The sequence below is a fragment of the Buceros rhinoceros genome, unplaced genomic scaffold (genome assembly GCF_000710305.1).
Source record: "Buceros rhinoceros silvestris isolate BGI_N320 unplaced genomic scaffold, ASM71030v1 scaffold9119, whole genome shotgun sequence".
NCBI classification, from domain to species: Eukaryota; Metazoa; Chordata; class Aves; order Bucerotiformes; family Bucerotidae; genus Buceros; species Buceros rhinoceros.
The window spans coordinates 11,310-27,510 of NW_010430944.1; the positions used below are offsets into that span (position 1 = coordinate 11,310).

At 39.3% G+C, this 16,201-nt stretch overlaps 1 protein-coding gene across 1 annotated transcript in view; it reads left to right on the forward strand.

The window, feature by feature from the left end:
* Positions 1 to 6,375: 6,375 nt before the first annotated feature.
* The window catches only part of LRP2 (low density lipoprotein receptor-related protein 2), a 126,875-nt gene continuing 117,049 nt past the window's right edge, over positions 6,376 to 16,201 (forward strand). Inside the window, exon 1 of the mRNA XM_010143223.1 lies at positions 6,376 to 6,462. Coding sequence (XP_010141525.1) covers positions 6,387 to 6,462 — 76 coding nt within the window. The 5' untranslated portion in view covers positions 6,376 to 6,386. The remainder of the gene's footprint in view (positions 6,463 to 16,201) is intronic.

The following is a 16,201-nucleotide window of genomic DNA, read 5'->3' on the forward strand; positions in this document are numbered from 1 at the left end:
ACTGTTCTCAGAAAGACTGTGTTTCATAGGCCTATTGCTGTCTCTTGCTGTCTAGTCCTCTTTTTCAATAAGCACAAAGGCTTTTTCACACAATTTGCAGAGTAAATACATATTTTCAGCTTTTCTATTAAGTCGGCAGTAGTTAATCTCTGGCAGTCTGAAATACATATCAAAACTGAGAATCTGTCACCTGCAACCCCTATACTGCTAAACCATATTCTCATTTGTTACTACATTGGGTTTGTCCTGAAATTCTAATTAATACTGCTGATTTGAAGGCTTATTATTTATCCTCTCTCAGGTGCTTTTGGTGGACTGCTTTTGTGATCTCTCAAGCATTTCATCCTGGCTATTGGAGGAATGAGACATAACAGTTCTTACTATGTGAGAGTCCCAGTTACAAAGATGTTTATCCTGATCAGACCTCAAATCTATTAACAGGGAGGTATACCAACAAAAATAGATAATTTAACATATGACACATAGTAGATACAGTTGCCTACTTGGTAATTAATTTTTAAACTCACTCTGTGGGAAGTGAGAGGAAAGGAAATTTGTAGGACATTCTATCTTGAATGACATCTAAAAGAATAGTAATCTTGCCTTGTATTAGGTACATTCAGTGTTGTAACATGATTTTATTTACTTGTAACAATAGCTAAGATAGTTATACTGTTTTCTTCTGCTGTCTTTTATACTACTTCCTTTTCACTGAGAAACAGCTTACTAATTTCCTCTCAGATTTTTCTAGTTCCCATTGGTAAAATGGGAGATTCACCTAGTACTGTGCACAGAATCAATGGTTAAAATATCCTTTGTTTTGTTTTTTTTTTTTTTTTTGTGTGTACCTCAATTAAGGTATCAGAATTAAGAATCAGAGTTTCAGAGTACTTGCTATTACACCTTTAAAACACAGCTCTCTTCAGCTTCAGTTACTGCAATGAACACTTCAGATTTTGCTGAACAGGCCCAGGTGTCTTAAATCAGAAAATAATGAAAGCTCCAGAAATTTTAAGTGACTTCCTATAGTATAAAAAAAGGCTGTGGCTTAGGTGGAGCTAGAGTAGTGTTCCCTAGTGTGGTAAACTTTATTTTTTTCTTTCTTGTTTCATTTGCTATTACATTTCTGCAGTGCATGAAGCAGGGGCTTTCCTTCACTATTTTATCCTCATGGATTATCCAAGAGCAGTCTGTTGGTATATTGAATGAGTTGGTATCCTATGAAAAACACAGGTCCTTGTGAAATTAAACTGTTCCTGAGTTACTGGCTTCAGAAGTGAAGATACATTGGCTCTTATTTTGAAAGACATGCTATGTGTTTCTTTTTTTATGGAATACTGCGTGGAGATGCATAACCATGAAAGTGAATATTGTACCAAACACCTAAATAAATGTAGGAAATGCTAATGTTTCCATCGTTTTTGTTTTATACATGACTGCTGTGAAACCCAGGATAGATACTTACAAAGTAATTGTTTTCTACCCTATGAGCACTCTTGGGATATGCACTTGTGGTTTTGCAATGATGCCCAGGCTTGGCTGGTAGAGTGAAGTGTGGTTGGAAAAACATCAAGATGACAAGAACTCCAGTGTTGCTTTTTCTCAGCATAGCTCAATCTGCTCTTGTAAAGAGTTTTCAGAGGTATTCCAGCCTATCCCATTTCCCTTGTTAGTACCCTAAAACGTTTTAGAATGTATGTCATTGGGAAATGCTTCTTACCTCCCATTCCTTTTCAAGGACAAATTACATCTTTTGCTTTCTTGCAGGGCAACGTAGGCCACAAGTGGCCAATGAACTTGAGCAAAAATGAGGACCCATGTTCCTCAGAGATGGAGAAAGTGCCAAAGAAGTCTGCTTGCAGTGACACAAGTACCAAGAACCTTGGTAACTAGAGATGTAGCTGGGGTAAAGCATACTTGCCCTTCTTTTGTGCCTGTGTCTCCAGCATAGGGCACAGGGACTTGCAAGCCGGACCAGACAGTGCTGACCAAGGGGTGGAGGGGACAACTGGAAGCTCATTAGTCTTTCTCCACTTTGTTCTGCCTTCCAGGTAAATAAACTCTCTCATTTCTATACTGTTATTGTTAAAAGTCCACCACAGGCCTAGTTCTACTGGTGAAATACTTGGGGTGTTTGGAAGCTCATTTAGTGACTATCTGCTGGTCTTACTTGTTCAGCAGCAGTTACTAAAAGAAAACACACAGTTCCCATGCAGTGCTTGTTGTTCCAGGGCACAGTGATATAATTCCAGGTTGAAAGAGAGAAGTTGTTATATGTCACTAACCAGGAGACCTTGAAGAAACTTCTTGCCCCAGTGGCAGCTGCATTGTGCAATCCTGTCTGTGTGATTTCTGTTCTGACCAGATTCACATCTCCTCAGTTTAATGTTTGTCGCATTCACGTGGGATGGGGATCCACCTTTGATCCAGTCTTCTGGAAATATGGGTTCTAGTTAGATGTTTGGGAACCATATCAAATGTCTTGCTTTAGTACATTGAGATTAGGTGGCTTTTGTTTGTTCTTTAAAACCTTGGCTAAAATGCCTCTCTGCCAAATAACCACTATTATTTTAGATACTGTGCAGTGTGATGTGGCTTATATCAGAAACTTGGTGAACTCGGGACTGTTTTCTGCTTTTCTCTTCCATATGTTGTGGAGTTGAAGTCAATACTGGTTCTCTGTACAAGATACAGCTCAATTCCCTGATACAGGACCTTCCTATTTACGGAAACTTCTGCTCACACTACATATAAGGTATTAGATGAAAAGTTAAGTGGTGAAGTCCAAATATGCGTTGTTACTGTGGACCCTCATGAAAACAACTAAGTCTGCTCTCCCTGAAGTCTGATGGATTTGAGGCAACTGACTCTAAGGAGACTCTCCTGCCATTAATAGCCTGTCAAGAAAGGAGGCCTCTAACACACACAAATATTGTTGCTTGCTGTAAAACAGGTTCAACTGAAGAAATGAGAACACTTTAAATTTTAGAATACCAAAGATGGATGAAATCTGAAAAATCAAGTGCTGCTGTTGGGTACTACCCACGCAGAGAGACAGAGTCTTTAGTTTGGATTTGTATGACTTGTTATTACCAACATTCACTCAAAAATGAGCATGGCTACAGTCTTGCTTTAGTATGATTATACATAAAAGCTTGTCATGATAAAGGCATAGGATTTAATGATGAAACTTAAATGTGAAATTGGAAATAGCTTGGGTTTATCCAAGGTCAGATTGGCCACAAGATTAACAAATGCCAGTGGCAATTACAGCATTGTTGGATAACGCACTGGGCAGATCCTCAGCCTCTATAAACAGTCCTACAGGTGCAAATATGACCCACTGTTTCTTTTAGTCAATGTATCTGTCTTTTTTATTAGCCATCAGCTTTCTGTCTTTATCTAGTCATATATCAACCCTGGTGTTTCTATCTGTCTGTTAAGAATTGTGTGACTTTGGACACTAAATTAGTACTGAACCCTGGTCAAAAATCAAGCCTTTTAATTTTTAACTTCTGTGCTTAGCATGCATCTTGAGTGTGTAAGCAACGTGGTGGTTTGTTCTAAATTACACTTTTAACAGCTTTTCTGATTGCTTGCTCACAGCAAAAACCAGGCAAGCAAACACATCCCAAACTGTTTTGAATTAAAAGCAGAGTTCAGTAAGCAACTGTATTACCTATGTTGTCTCCCTCTAACCTTCTAACAGATACAGTCTGCATCTTCTTAAACATGAGATAATCAACTAAAAATCCCTAGATCTAGTTCAGTCAGAAAACCATCAGTTGACTTTTACTCAGCAGAAAGCAGAGACGGAGAGGTATGTTATACTGGCATGAGCTATTTTGTATGGGAAAATGTATGGCATGGGAAAACCCTGACGTGTTCTGAATCTGATCTTGCTGAAGTCTCATTTGATGGTGTCCAGCAAGACAGGGTCCCTTTGATTGGATGATGAGGTGCCATGGTAAAGTGAGAGGAGAAAATTTCAGGTGAAGTCAGTGGAGAAAAGCATTGTCTATGCTGGCTCCTTAGTGACTATAACTTTTCAGCAATAAAGCATCTGGGCTGATCAGTTCATTTGTCTCAATGCAAATATTGTCTTCTGAGTGCAAAGAATAATGCACAGGGAGGGTTTGACCTCAGCACAGTGTCTCCACCATTCCTGTTTGAGAATCCCTCTAGCCTACCACACTGTGGGAAGTAAAGATGTATAGAAAGGGTAATAGCAAATGGGGCTGGAGCACACCTTCTGGCTGCCAGCTGCGTGGGAGTGAAAAATGGGTAGGTGCCTCTCAGAACGTACAGCCAGGTCACCTCAAACCTACTGTGACAAAAGAGTGCACGTAGCTCCTGGTTTGGGCCTGCAGCTCCCAACCACTGTTTGCCCTCTCTGCACGTTGCTGGGCTGTGAACTGCTTTAAATAATTCCCGTTCTAATTAAGCGTGGTCAATCGGTGTGTTGGCTTTTCAGGCACCCATCTGTACAGAGCGGATGTGCTTGGTCCCCTCAGAGTATCCCGTCCTTCCCGCCCCATCGGCGTTGTTGGGGGATTAAAGCAGCAGCGGCCCCATGCACAAACGCAGCTGGTTCCGTTTGGTCAGCCTGAGCCTTGCTGTGAAACCACGACAAGAATTCCAGTAAGTTGGCAACACTGAAACACAAAGAAAACAACAATAGGAAAAGTCCTTCCGTGCAGAAAGGAATGTTTCAAGCACTGTTCTCCTACAGTGAAAGGAGAGAGGGTGGGAGGGAGGAGAGAGATTTGAAGAGGGCAGGTCCCCCCCGCCCTCCCCCGGCAGCTCTGGATCTTGTGATGGAGAGATCTTATCCTCTCTTTGTGATTCAGAGGTGCCAGGAAGCTAATTGAATATTCTGATCTGCCCCCAGTGTTTCTTGTGGCTTGACCCCGGTGCTGTGTCGTACCACTACACCAAACAGCCCTGAACCTGCATAAATCACAACCTTGCAAAAGACTGCTCTCCGCATCTCCCCCCTCTCCCCCCACTTCCTTTCCTGTCTTGATAGCTAGAAAACCTTTACGGAAAGGTTTAGGGGGATTAGCATCCTGCAGGACCTGGAGAAAAATCACAATCTGCTAATAAGCAACAATATGTTCCTCCACAACTTTTGCAAGAATAGTGCAGGCACCTCTACCCCTCATTGAAACTGCAGTCCATGGCAAGAAGAAGAGTTAGTGCTTAAATTCTGTTGCAGTATCAGCAAATACTCATTGCAGTATGAAGAACATAACATGAAGCTAATGAAAACAGTGTATGGAATTTATAAAGGTGGTGTCATTAAAATTAATCTGACAAAGCCTCTAGCAAGACAAATAGACCCATCTTTCTCCCATGGTTTGTATGCACAGTAGTCATTCACACGCATGTGTACGTGTGCACACATACAGAGGAAGGAGCTGCTTGGCATATTTGCTATGTGGAAGACTGTTTCTGACCAATATAAAGCATAATAATGATTTAACTTCACATAGTTTATGTATGATGCTCCTGATTCTGCATGCAAGGGCTCCAAAATGTTTGCCCTTTTCCCAAGAGTGCATTCCAGCCTGAAGTATTTGGGAATCTTTGTCTTTCCCCTGTGATGCTGTGCACTGTTCTTCCTTTGTTAGTACATATATGATTCCTGAAATGGCATCAGTAAACACAGGCAGACATTTCACATGTGCTGCACAGTGTTGGAGAGTTAGAACCAGAGTAAGGTGTTCCAGCTGATACCTTAAGCATTCACAGCCAAAGCACTTTACCAGTCTGAGTTTATCTGCTAAAAAAGTGCAGAAGTAAGTTTCATCCCTACAGTTTTCCTTTGCAATATTTATGTGAGGAATAATAATAGAAAGTTCTAAGTTTCATCCTCTACATTGGTAAGTAGGTGTTGTAATGTTTTTCAAAGTTGTGAAAAATACTTTCCTCATTAGGAGCATGCCTTTGGGACACTAAAACTTGGTACATATTTCACTTGCAACCTCAAATTCCCCTGCTCGACTCTAAAATACGCAGTGTAACACCAATGGACTCTGATACAAAGTCTGCAAAGTGCAAGGAAGCATCTTTGCCTGTCCTGTAAAGAGTGGAAGGAGGGGCAGAGGCAGCCTGCACTGCCGGGCCTGGAGCAGTGCCTGATTCCCTCATGCTAGTTCCGGGGCCGCTGGGTATAAAGAGCTTTATGCAATGTCTGGAGGGTGGGAGTTTATAGAAAACGCGATGTCTCAACAGGCGAACACGCCTTTCTTCTGCAACTAGCGGGATAAGAAAAAGACACCAGGCTCCTTGTGCTGCTGCTGTGCAGATCAGCACCCCGGAGTCGAGGAGCCAGCTTCCGAGAGAGCTGGCACATCCCAGCCCAGATGGGACCTCACCATCGGATGGATGGAAGAGCAGCAACTGCTTGCAAACTGCTCATATTATTCACTGCATGCATAATGCAGGGCAGTTGCCAAGGTAAGCGCTATGCTCCAGCCTCTCCGGAATGGGACTTGCACCCCAATGAGTACATCCCTGTCCTAGGGACCTCTATAAGAAAAAGACCAAAGTGTCTGAAAGTAGAGGGTTAAGGGGAGTTCTTTCTACTAGCTAGGGGAAACAGTTGGCTCTTTCCAGGAGTCATTTGAGGGAGTCGATTTCTGTTGTGGCAAAGGAAGTAGTGCCTTATAAAACACTACAGCAAATACCACCGGCTCTTTAGCTTCACTTAATCTTGTTTTAGATTAACCCAGGATGTTTATTCTGATTGTTTTTCTGTTTTGTACAAACTTTTTTGTTCTGGTTGAACAAGACAGCAACACACAAGTGTTGCTAAGCTTGGAGGGCCAGCTCAGACTTTGTAACTCCACAGTCTAAATTCACAGCTCTACAGAGTTGCAAGTGGGCAGCTTTTCCCGTAGCAAGTACTGCTTACTGGCAGTAGATAAGGTAAAAAAACCCAAAAAACAAACCAACACCCCAGAATTTTTGCATTTTTTGCTTGTGATCTTTGAGCCTTTCTTGTTACTGAAGTGGGTGGTTTTGCAGAGCAGAGTTCACCTGCATTCCATGAGCAGGTTTGGTGACCACTAAAATTGTACCTAGTGTTGTTGATGAGAAGCTGCGGCACTTGCACGTAGACAGGTTGTGCCTGGGGGGAAGGGGAGAAGTATGCATGGACAGGCTTTCGGACGTGTGGTGTATGCAGTCATTTACCAAAGGGTGTAAGAAAGAAACATGCTTAGTCTGGAGCACAATAAGCTCCCCTCAGTCGGTCTCAGACGCAGATTTGAAGTTTGAGAGGGAGAACTTTTTCTCTGGGCTTTGCTGTTGCTAGGCGACATGTGGGAGCATGTGACGGGCAGAGCAGGCTGAGTGCCGCTGCTCTGGTACTAATCTGGCTGCTGGGGATGGAGTCGTCTTTTCCCCAGCCTGTGATTGCAGCCCATCTCTTCCTGTCTCCCCCCACTTCGTGCAGTTTAATTGCCTTGCAGTGAAAACGAAGTCTGTTTTGTTGGAGCAAGAGTGGCTGAAGTGCATTTCCTTGGCCCCATGTATTGACCCGGCAGTCCTGCTGGTTGTGTGTGTGTGTCTGTGTATTACGTGTGCATTCAAATTGTTAAGCTCCTTTCTTTGCTCAACTCTTAGTCTAAGCTCCTTAGACAGAATCAAGTAAGTAATTATACAGCAACTGCTGCTAGCAGCTCCCACTTATGAGCAGGGAAATAGGAGATAGCTAATGTGCAGCAGGAGACCTGCAAAAGCTCTAGCCAAGAAGGTCACGCTGGGCAGAGTTAATCCTATGCACTGTTATTTTACATTGGATAGAATAGAAGCTGCAGCGCTGATCTAAAAGTTTACTTCTTTTCTCTACAGCTACTTTTGACTGTTCTGGATGTGCCCACTAAATGCCATGACAGGCTTAGCAGAGGGAAGCTTTGAACTAGCATCCATAGGCAGTGGAAGTACAGAAACTTTTTACTTTCCTGGTGTCCTGTCTCCCCCTTCTTCAGAGTAGAATAACTGCAAATGAAATAGTATAGTTCTAGTAATGGATCAGCAATTCGAGTAAAATCTCTGGGTAGCAATCTTGGCTACCCTATTATTATTGTTGTGAAATATTTATTATCCCTAAGTTCCAGCTCCTTGAATGTTGAGATCCTGTCAGACTCTCATTTAAGAGAGTCATGAAAGCAATTCTAAGGCTCAGAAGGAAAATGATGAAGATCATATTATCTTGCCTAATCCTCAGCATTTTCAAAGGTGCTTCCATGATGTTTATGAAGGTTTTTCTTGGCTATACCTGTGTGTTCCCAGTATAAGGTGGATGTTTCTAGAAGTAGTTTCACCTGAGCATTTGCTCAAATGACAGTATCATGATTCTTCCTTGATTTGTCTAATTCTGGATTTACTGGAATTAAACATATCACTTATAAACTGGATAAAAATACTGTAACTGCCAGTAGTACAGGGCCTGGTTTTGCAACCTTTACACTATAAGCCTTGTTGCCTGTGGGGTAAGTGTTAGCAGAAAAAATTGCAGCTGGAATCAAAAAGACTGCTTAAGTAAAGGTAGTGTCAAGAAGGAATGTCACGAGACTAATGTTAATGTTTGTTTTGAGGACTCTCAAAACGCTTCACGCTCGTAGTCATAAACAAGAGACCCTGGATGGATTTTGTACTCTGAGCAGTTTTGCAGAGGGCAAATGAGATCACTAGGGCAACTTTACATTTGAACAATGAGTTCTTTAATGTTACTGCAAAGCATACCACATCTACATACTCATGCAATGTTCCACATAATGTCTGTTATCAGGCTCACCTTATCTAACATGGAAGGCCTGCTGTACTTTTTTTTTGATGAGGATTTAGTACCTGAGAGTGTTTGAATTTTTTTTTTCTGTTTTTGATGGTTCAGCACCAGATGAACTGGTTAGATTCTTTATAACATCATTCACATATAGAAAATGACATATAAATCATTTATAGAAATTTTATTTTTTTAATTAAAAAGAACCTTTCTTTCTAGACACAAAGCATTAAGAATATTTGTCACAAATCTGCTCTAATTACTGTTTCTGTAACTTTATCATTCAGATCACCTAAATTTCTTTTGTTGCATTTTGATGTTCCTTAGATTCTGATGACCTGTTTTCAGCAGAGGTGATGTAAATCTTTCTGAAAATAAATGTATTAGTATTAAAATAATATGGATTATTTAATGAATGACAGTGTTATTGAATTTGTCAGAAATTCTGTTAAATTAGTGCAAGTAACAAAACAATGCCAGTATCATCTTTTTTCAGACTTGCAAGTACGTACACTGAAATTCTGGTTTTGCTGCAATTTATTGCAAAGTACCAGATTGCTATGTAAAGGCCAGAATTTCACTGCATTGTGAAATAGTTTACAATGTTTAAATTGCTATTTGCCTCCCCTGTTGTTCTGGTGGATACTTCAGAGGATCTTTTTATTTCTTTAGTGTGCTTCATGTATGGAATCAAAGATGACAGATTCACATAGCTGTGAATTATGTGAGATCAATGATTGCTTAGTCAGGCTGTATATTTTTCTTGCTGATAATCAAAATATTCCTGTAAACTTTTGAATTCTGGGAAATGCAGCTGGAAATACAAGCGTGTCCACTAATGGCCTTTCTCTCTACATATATGCTATTTTTTCCTGATTTTTGGATTCTATATTGAGTAAAGAGGCCAGAAGATCACAGCCAGGTTGATTTCTAGTATTTATTTTTTGCTTTTCTTTTCAATAAATCATCATTTACTGACATTTTTTAAAGCCTTCTGTTGTTGACCTCAAGATCAGAGACTTTTAATTTAAAATCTTGGGGTTTTGGTTTTTAGGTTTGGGGTTTTTTTTTAGGAAAGTGGATTAGTCTTTATGCATCTTCGCAAAATGTGATTTGTGCAGAAACTTCTGTAACACAGAACTTAGTGCATCAAATTTGATTTACATCCTAAATCTCTGCAATGATAAATCTTAAATGCATCCGAGGGCAATGTGACTAAAATTTGTTACGATTATTAGGTCTCTATTAGTCTGAAAATGAAGGCAATTCTAATAATGAATCTATGTGGTGTGATATCATATTTGAGAAATCACAATGAACATTTGCATGAAGTGAAGCCCAAAATGAATAAGTAGAGAAGAGCAACAGCAGCTCTTTCCAGAATGGCATGAAGAATCATGCTTTTCCATCAAGCATTGTAATAGTTCAATCTCCAGATTAATATTTCAGTGGTTTTTAGACATGGCCTTCACTCAAATCTATTTAATCTGTCTGTAGGATGATGTATACTGACATTGCTGTAGGCGACAGGCCAGAGTCAGTATTCATACTCCCTTATACGGCACTGCCCATGTTTAAATGACAGAGAAGCCTGTCTGTAAGGTTATGTCCCTGTCAAGACCTTGAGTGAGACTTTCTTTAGGGACCGAGGATTTGGGAGTAATGAGAAGAGAGAAAGGATGTCAGAGAAAATGAATCTACCAATGCAATCCTGATGTACAATTTAATAGGTGTTGTGCGTGACTGTAAGCTGCAGTGTTCATAATCCTGTGCTAGTGTAATTTTCTTGGTTTCTCTTGGAGATATACCTGCACAAAATCAAGAGCAAAAATCCCACTGAGTGTCCATCTACCTGGCTCTGAACTAGTTTATTTCCTGAGGGCTGGCAATTTAAAAGAACGTATCAGTGCAACACAGTATAATCTTCTCACATTTTAATTAATGAGTAGTGCAGTAGTACTGTGCACTGACAGTAATTTTTTTCTGTGTGGCTCTTTTTAATGAGTATCCCTCTTTTAGTACATCTCTTGAATTTTCTTAATAATTTACTCTTTCTTCTGTATTCTGTTCAGCAGAGCATATCAGGAATTTGCAAAGTAATCAGCTAAAGTGAAGACTGGGACAAACCCCAGATTTTTAGTTAAAAATTGAAAGCAGTAATTGGATGACACCTGGTTAGATTTAGGTTCCATGCCAAATGCTAGAATTACAGTAAATAATTAAGCTACAGGAGTCAAGACAAATAGAGACAACATCTAAGGAGATTTCAACTAAGATAAATGTGTGATGTATGCCATGCTTCTATTTCCCTGTAAGACAAACCAAAACCTTCTTTCATATATTGAGCTGATTGGAAATTTGAGCAATGAAATCCTACTTTAATCCAGATTTATTTTCCATGTGTTTTGCAGGAAATGAGCAAAGATTCATTTGGGGGAAAGGTAGAATGCAATTTCAATAAAGCCTTTTAATTCTTTCCCTTTTGGGCTTCTTGGATTGACATGAAATCAATTGCACTCTTTGGAACCTTTCTCCCACCTTAGGCCTTCTTGCACTGTTAAATTATTGCCAGTTCAAAGCCCAATGATGGGGGGTTTTTTTAAGTTCTCATTATTTACCACCAAACCTGGAAGTTCTTCTGTTGAGCTTTTTTTTTTTCGTATCTGAATACTTATTTTTAATTGAGCAGTAAACAGGCACACTGTAGAGGTAGTTCATTTCATCTTTATGAGTATTGGATCAAGTGCCATTCAGACTTTCTGCAATGCTTATTTTTAGATCTGAGAGCTTGTGAAAACTTTTCAGATAGACAATATGTAACTTTGAATCGCATTGTACTACCACTTTTTAAAGCAGGAATTTATAATTATTTCTAATCTTTTAGAGCTCTGCTTAAAAAGTGTTGGAACCACGTAGCCCTTTGGATGTTTCAAAGGAAATTACACTTTCTAGAAGATGTCATTGTTGAAAAACATTAAAGGTCCCTTCTAATTAATGATCTAACAAGCTGACATCTATTTAAAGGGAACTTGATGTTTTTATTCTACTGTGGCTAATTAGCAATGATAATCAGATAATTTGTCAGCTTCATTTTAATAGTTTACACCGAGTGTGGTAAATAAAACAGAGCTGTTTTTCAAATTATGTAAAACTGAAGTTCTTTGTGTATCATTCTTAATCATTATTAAAGATACCTTGAACTGTTTCTACATGAAGGATTAACAAAGTTTCTTTTGAGTCAGCCCAGTGCAACTCCATTAATTTCAGAGAAATTATCTCTGATCTAAGAGATAGAAAATAGGATCCAGTGAAAAGTGAACTCTCTTTTAATAGCTTATTATTGTTTGAGGACCATTTTAAAGTCCATTTTTTATTGATAATATTCACTTTATTAACTGCTTTTATCTTCCTTAACTCAGAACACTTTTAGAATAGTTTAAGAAAATGAAGTTCATTGAGTAAGCATATGAATGTTTAATGGAATGGATAGCCTTTAGCGGATTCCATAAGCTTTTGCTGTTGATTTCAAAGCTTTTAATGTTTTCTTTGTTTTGCAATGCTTAAGGTGGATTAGAGATCTAAGGATCACTGTTACAAGTTTTGTTTTGGATTATTGAGATGACATATAAGAGTTGACTAAAATTGTTCTACTTTTATGACCTGCTCTATTTTAGGCTTTTAACATTAATAAGTCACTCTTATTTTTACAATCAAGAAGCCGGATCTTCAGCAAAAGGGCGCTATTTACAGCAGCAGTGTGTCTGCCCAATTATTTCCTTGCAGGTCATGATACTATACCCTGCTGAGTTCAATTGAAGAATGGTGGTCCATTCCAACAGGCATTCCCTTTGATGGGGATTGCAGGCTTATGTTTTTGTGGAACAAGAAGGCTGGAGGTTTTAGTTGTGTTCTGTGGCATCTCTTAAAAAAACCAACCAAACAAAAACAAAACCCAAAAAAGACACAGTCCACAAGATATCCCAGGAACTGACACATTCACTGATATATTTAGAATCTAGGTAATGGTTTTTATCTTCAGAAACCATTGTGCACATTATCAACTCGGATAAATATACCACAGAGGGTTTAGCTTAGTTTGAGGAAGTGTAGAGCCTGCAGAACCGAAGTATGTACGGAGTATGAACAAAGTATGTCCTTCCCAGGTTTGCTCAAAGTTCACACCGTTCAACACCAGTGCAAGACCCCATTTATATCTGATCAAGCCCTTGTCATACCTTGTCATGTAAGGGTACAGTTTCATGAGAAGTGATGAGTCAATCGAGCATTTTATTGCTGCTGGAAGCAGAAGGCCCCCCCTCTCCTTTCCGTTTTCCTCCAATGTCCCATTCACATGTTGCTACCAGCCTTGGGTTCTTGCTGCTTGCTTTGTCCTAGCACTGCTCAATGCTTGTTGGACGTCTCTGTGAGCTGCTTTCACTTACCAACCTGGAGGAAAACTACAACAGGCGCAGGGAATTAGGTGGTTTCCTATTGTCTTAGTGATTTAGAGCAGCATGCAGAAAAGGTCTGGTAGTTACTGGAGTTTGGAGAAGAAAGTGAACCTTGGCATCAAGTGGGAGAAGGAGTGGACTGGGAAAGAGAGAGGGTGAGACCCTTTTTTCCTGTGGTAAATCAGTGGGTTGGCTCAGCTGACCATGCAAGCACTGCTTAAAGCTGCTGCTGAGAAATATAGGAAATGCTTGGCTAGCAGCTAGTAACAAGAGCGGTCCCATCAGAGCTGTAGTGAACCAGTGTTAGCACTGCAGGAAACCCTTTTGTAAAGTTGTCTAGTGTAAACAGATGGCTTGACTTGAATGGAACTGCTCGTGTATTCACTTTTGAGCAGGATTGTAGAGCTGTTCTCAACCTGCAATGCAATAAATGAATTGGATGATAACCAAGCACATGGAATGCTGCTGCAGTTTTTGTTGGTCTTCTAGCTGTGTTAATAAAAATAACTTCTGCTACTGTGAGGTCTAATAGCCTTTAAAACCATTTCAAGTGAAAAAAAACATGCTCCAGTTTGTGTCTGAAATGAATGACAAAGTTTGTGGTGTCTTCTATATGAATATAAGAGCTGTTTTTACTAGCTTTGCAGTTTTACTTTTCTGTGTGAAGTCAGCCACGGAATGCATTTTAAAGCCTCACTGAAAATGAATTTTTGCTCGTAGTATTCTGTAAATGTAGCAAAGAACTAAAATGCCTTTTGTTACCTCTGCAGCACATGAAAGGTAATTAAGCTGTGTCTACTTCAGTTGTTAGTCTGAGCCTTGACAAATTTCTGTTGACTGAATTGACCCTCGGAAATAGCTCAGTTGTGGCCTGTGTTTTTGCTTAGGCAGGCTGGCTATCTGTTTCACCAGGAGCTCTGCCTAAGTGAAGAGGGCAACAATGGCAATTGGGCTACTTTGGCACTTGCAGAAGTGATACCCTGTCATGGAATTTGTGTTCTAACTGTAATTGGAAAAAAAAAAAAAACCAGTTAACAGTGGAAATGCAAAATGCTATTATTACTAGCTTTTATTAGTGTTGCAGGTTTTAATTTTATTAAACCTGCCACAGAATGTGTTATAAAGTGGTTATCTTGCAGTGAAAATACGAAGATAATTATAAAACTTTAAAGCTGAACTTTAAATCCTTTAGAAATTTGAGTATCTTATGGATTTATTTGAGGAAAAAATGAAACTAAAAGACAATTTTTTAAATTCAATAAAATAATGGGTAGCAAAATTTAAGTAAATGTGAGGTAAAAGCTCCAACCTGGATGAACTGCTTTATCCATACTAAGACTTTATCACTTACTGGGTAGCAGAAACCGTTCCTCCTTGGTTTTTGTTTAGTTTCCTAAAGAAAAGATCCTTTAACAATCAAGTGCTTTTTTTTTTTTTTTTTTTTTTTTTTTTTTTTTTTTTTTTTTTTTTTTAAACTTGGTTGGCTTTTTCTAATAGGGGTCAAGAATTTTCAGGGACTTAAATCCCCCAGAATTTCTTAAGGTGGTAGAGAGAGACATTATCACCCCTGCTAAGGAAAAATCTTGGTAATTAAACATTCTGATGGAGATACTGACTGTGGCCAGCAATATAGCAGGTGTAGTTGCGATCTTCTTCCTTGCAGATGTTTTGAAAGACTGGTTGAACCTATTGCTATGAGGAAGGGTTTGTGGTTTAAAGGTTGCAGATCTGTGCACAGATGCCTGTAGTTCTGTGAGCTATGCTATTTATATGCTATGTGCTACCACTGTGAAATTTGGGAGACAACATGTGCCTTTCCTGTGTTTTTGTGTGCTTGCTTCTGGATGTAAGCGCATAGTGCATGGTACTTGTATGCCCTTGTGTTTCCAAGGTGCAGCAAGTGTAGGGCTTATTCAGCTACATAAGCTGGAGCAGACCATTCTTCCCTGCTATTCACCTCTCTGCCTGGAATATGGCTTAGAGTAGCTGGCTAATGTGGCTTACTTAAAATGTTATGCCTATCAGCAACCAATGAAGGGAAGTAGCAGAAGAATCAAGCATCTTTAAAAAGTTCAAATGTGTGAGTAAATCCAACAGTTGTAGCATTTGGCATGCATTTGTAGATTAGAGGAGGTCCAAGTAAAATGCTTCCATTGGGGCTGACAGGAAGGGTAATGTTTCAGTGGGAGATGATATTTCTTCTATTTATCCTCTTCTGATGAGTTCAGGGACTTCGTCTTTTTAATTTGACAACTCATTAGTATTACTATTTCAGGATTTTTTAAAAATTATTTTTTAAACTGAACACGGTGAAGAAAATATACCAGATTTAAAAATGAAACAGCCAAAGGATGATTTAATTCTTATAATTCATTTTCAGGTCTATTAAGAGAAGTTGCATTTTGTGTGAGTAAATTGTTGTTTAAGTTCAGGTGATTCTTCCTGTACTCGGGGTTGCCTTAGTACATGGAATTTCCTTTTCAAGAAGCTTGATAAGGAGTGACCAGCGATAGCTGTTATCTGAAATTGAGTCACTACTGAATAAGGGAGAAGAGTGATGAGTGATGAGATACATTCAAAGAAATTTATGTAGTTCTTAATGTCATGGGCAGTAGTAGGTAGCGTTAGAATGTCTGTCTAGGCACGCTAGATACTTCTAGAGTATGATCTATCTATTCTGTACTGACACTTCAGTTTTTCTGCTTTTTGGGAAATGTTGTCACATGTCCAGTTTGCAACAAATAACAGTCACTATTTTTGAAGTGCAGAATGATGGCTAGTACCCTTTGAAGCTTTGGGACACAGGTTAAATTGTCTTTTTTATCTAGGGTCCCACCAGTTATGATGGCACTACTCAAGTAGTGAAGAATTTTCTTACAGATATGGGTTCTGTGGTGGGAAGAGAGAAATAACTTTTGCTCTATGTGCTTACTGTGTTTGTTATCTGTAAGGGAAA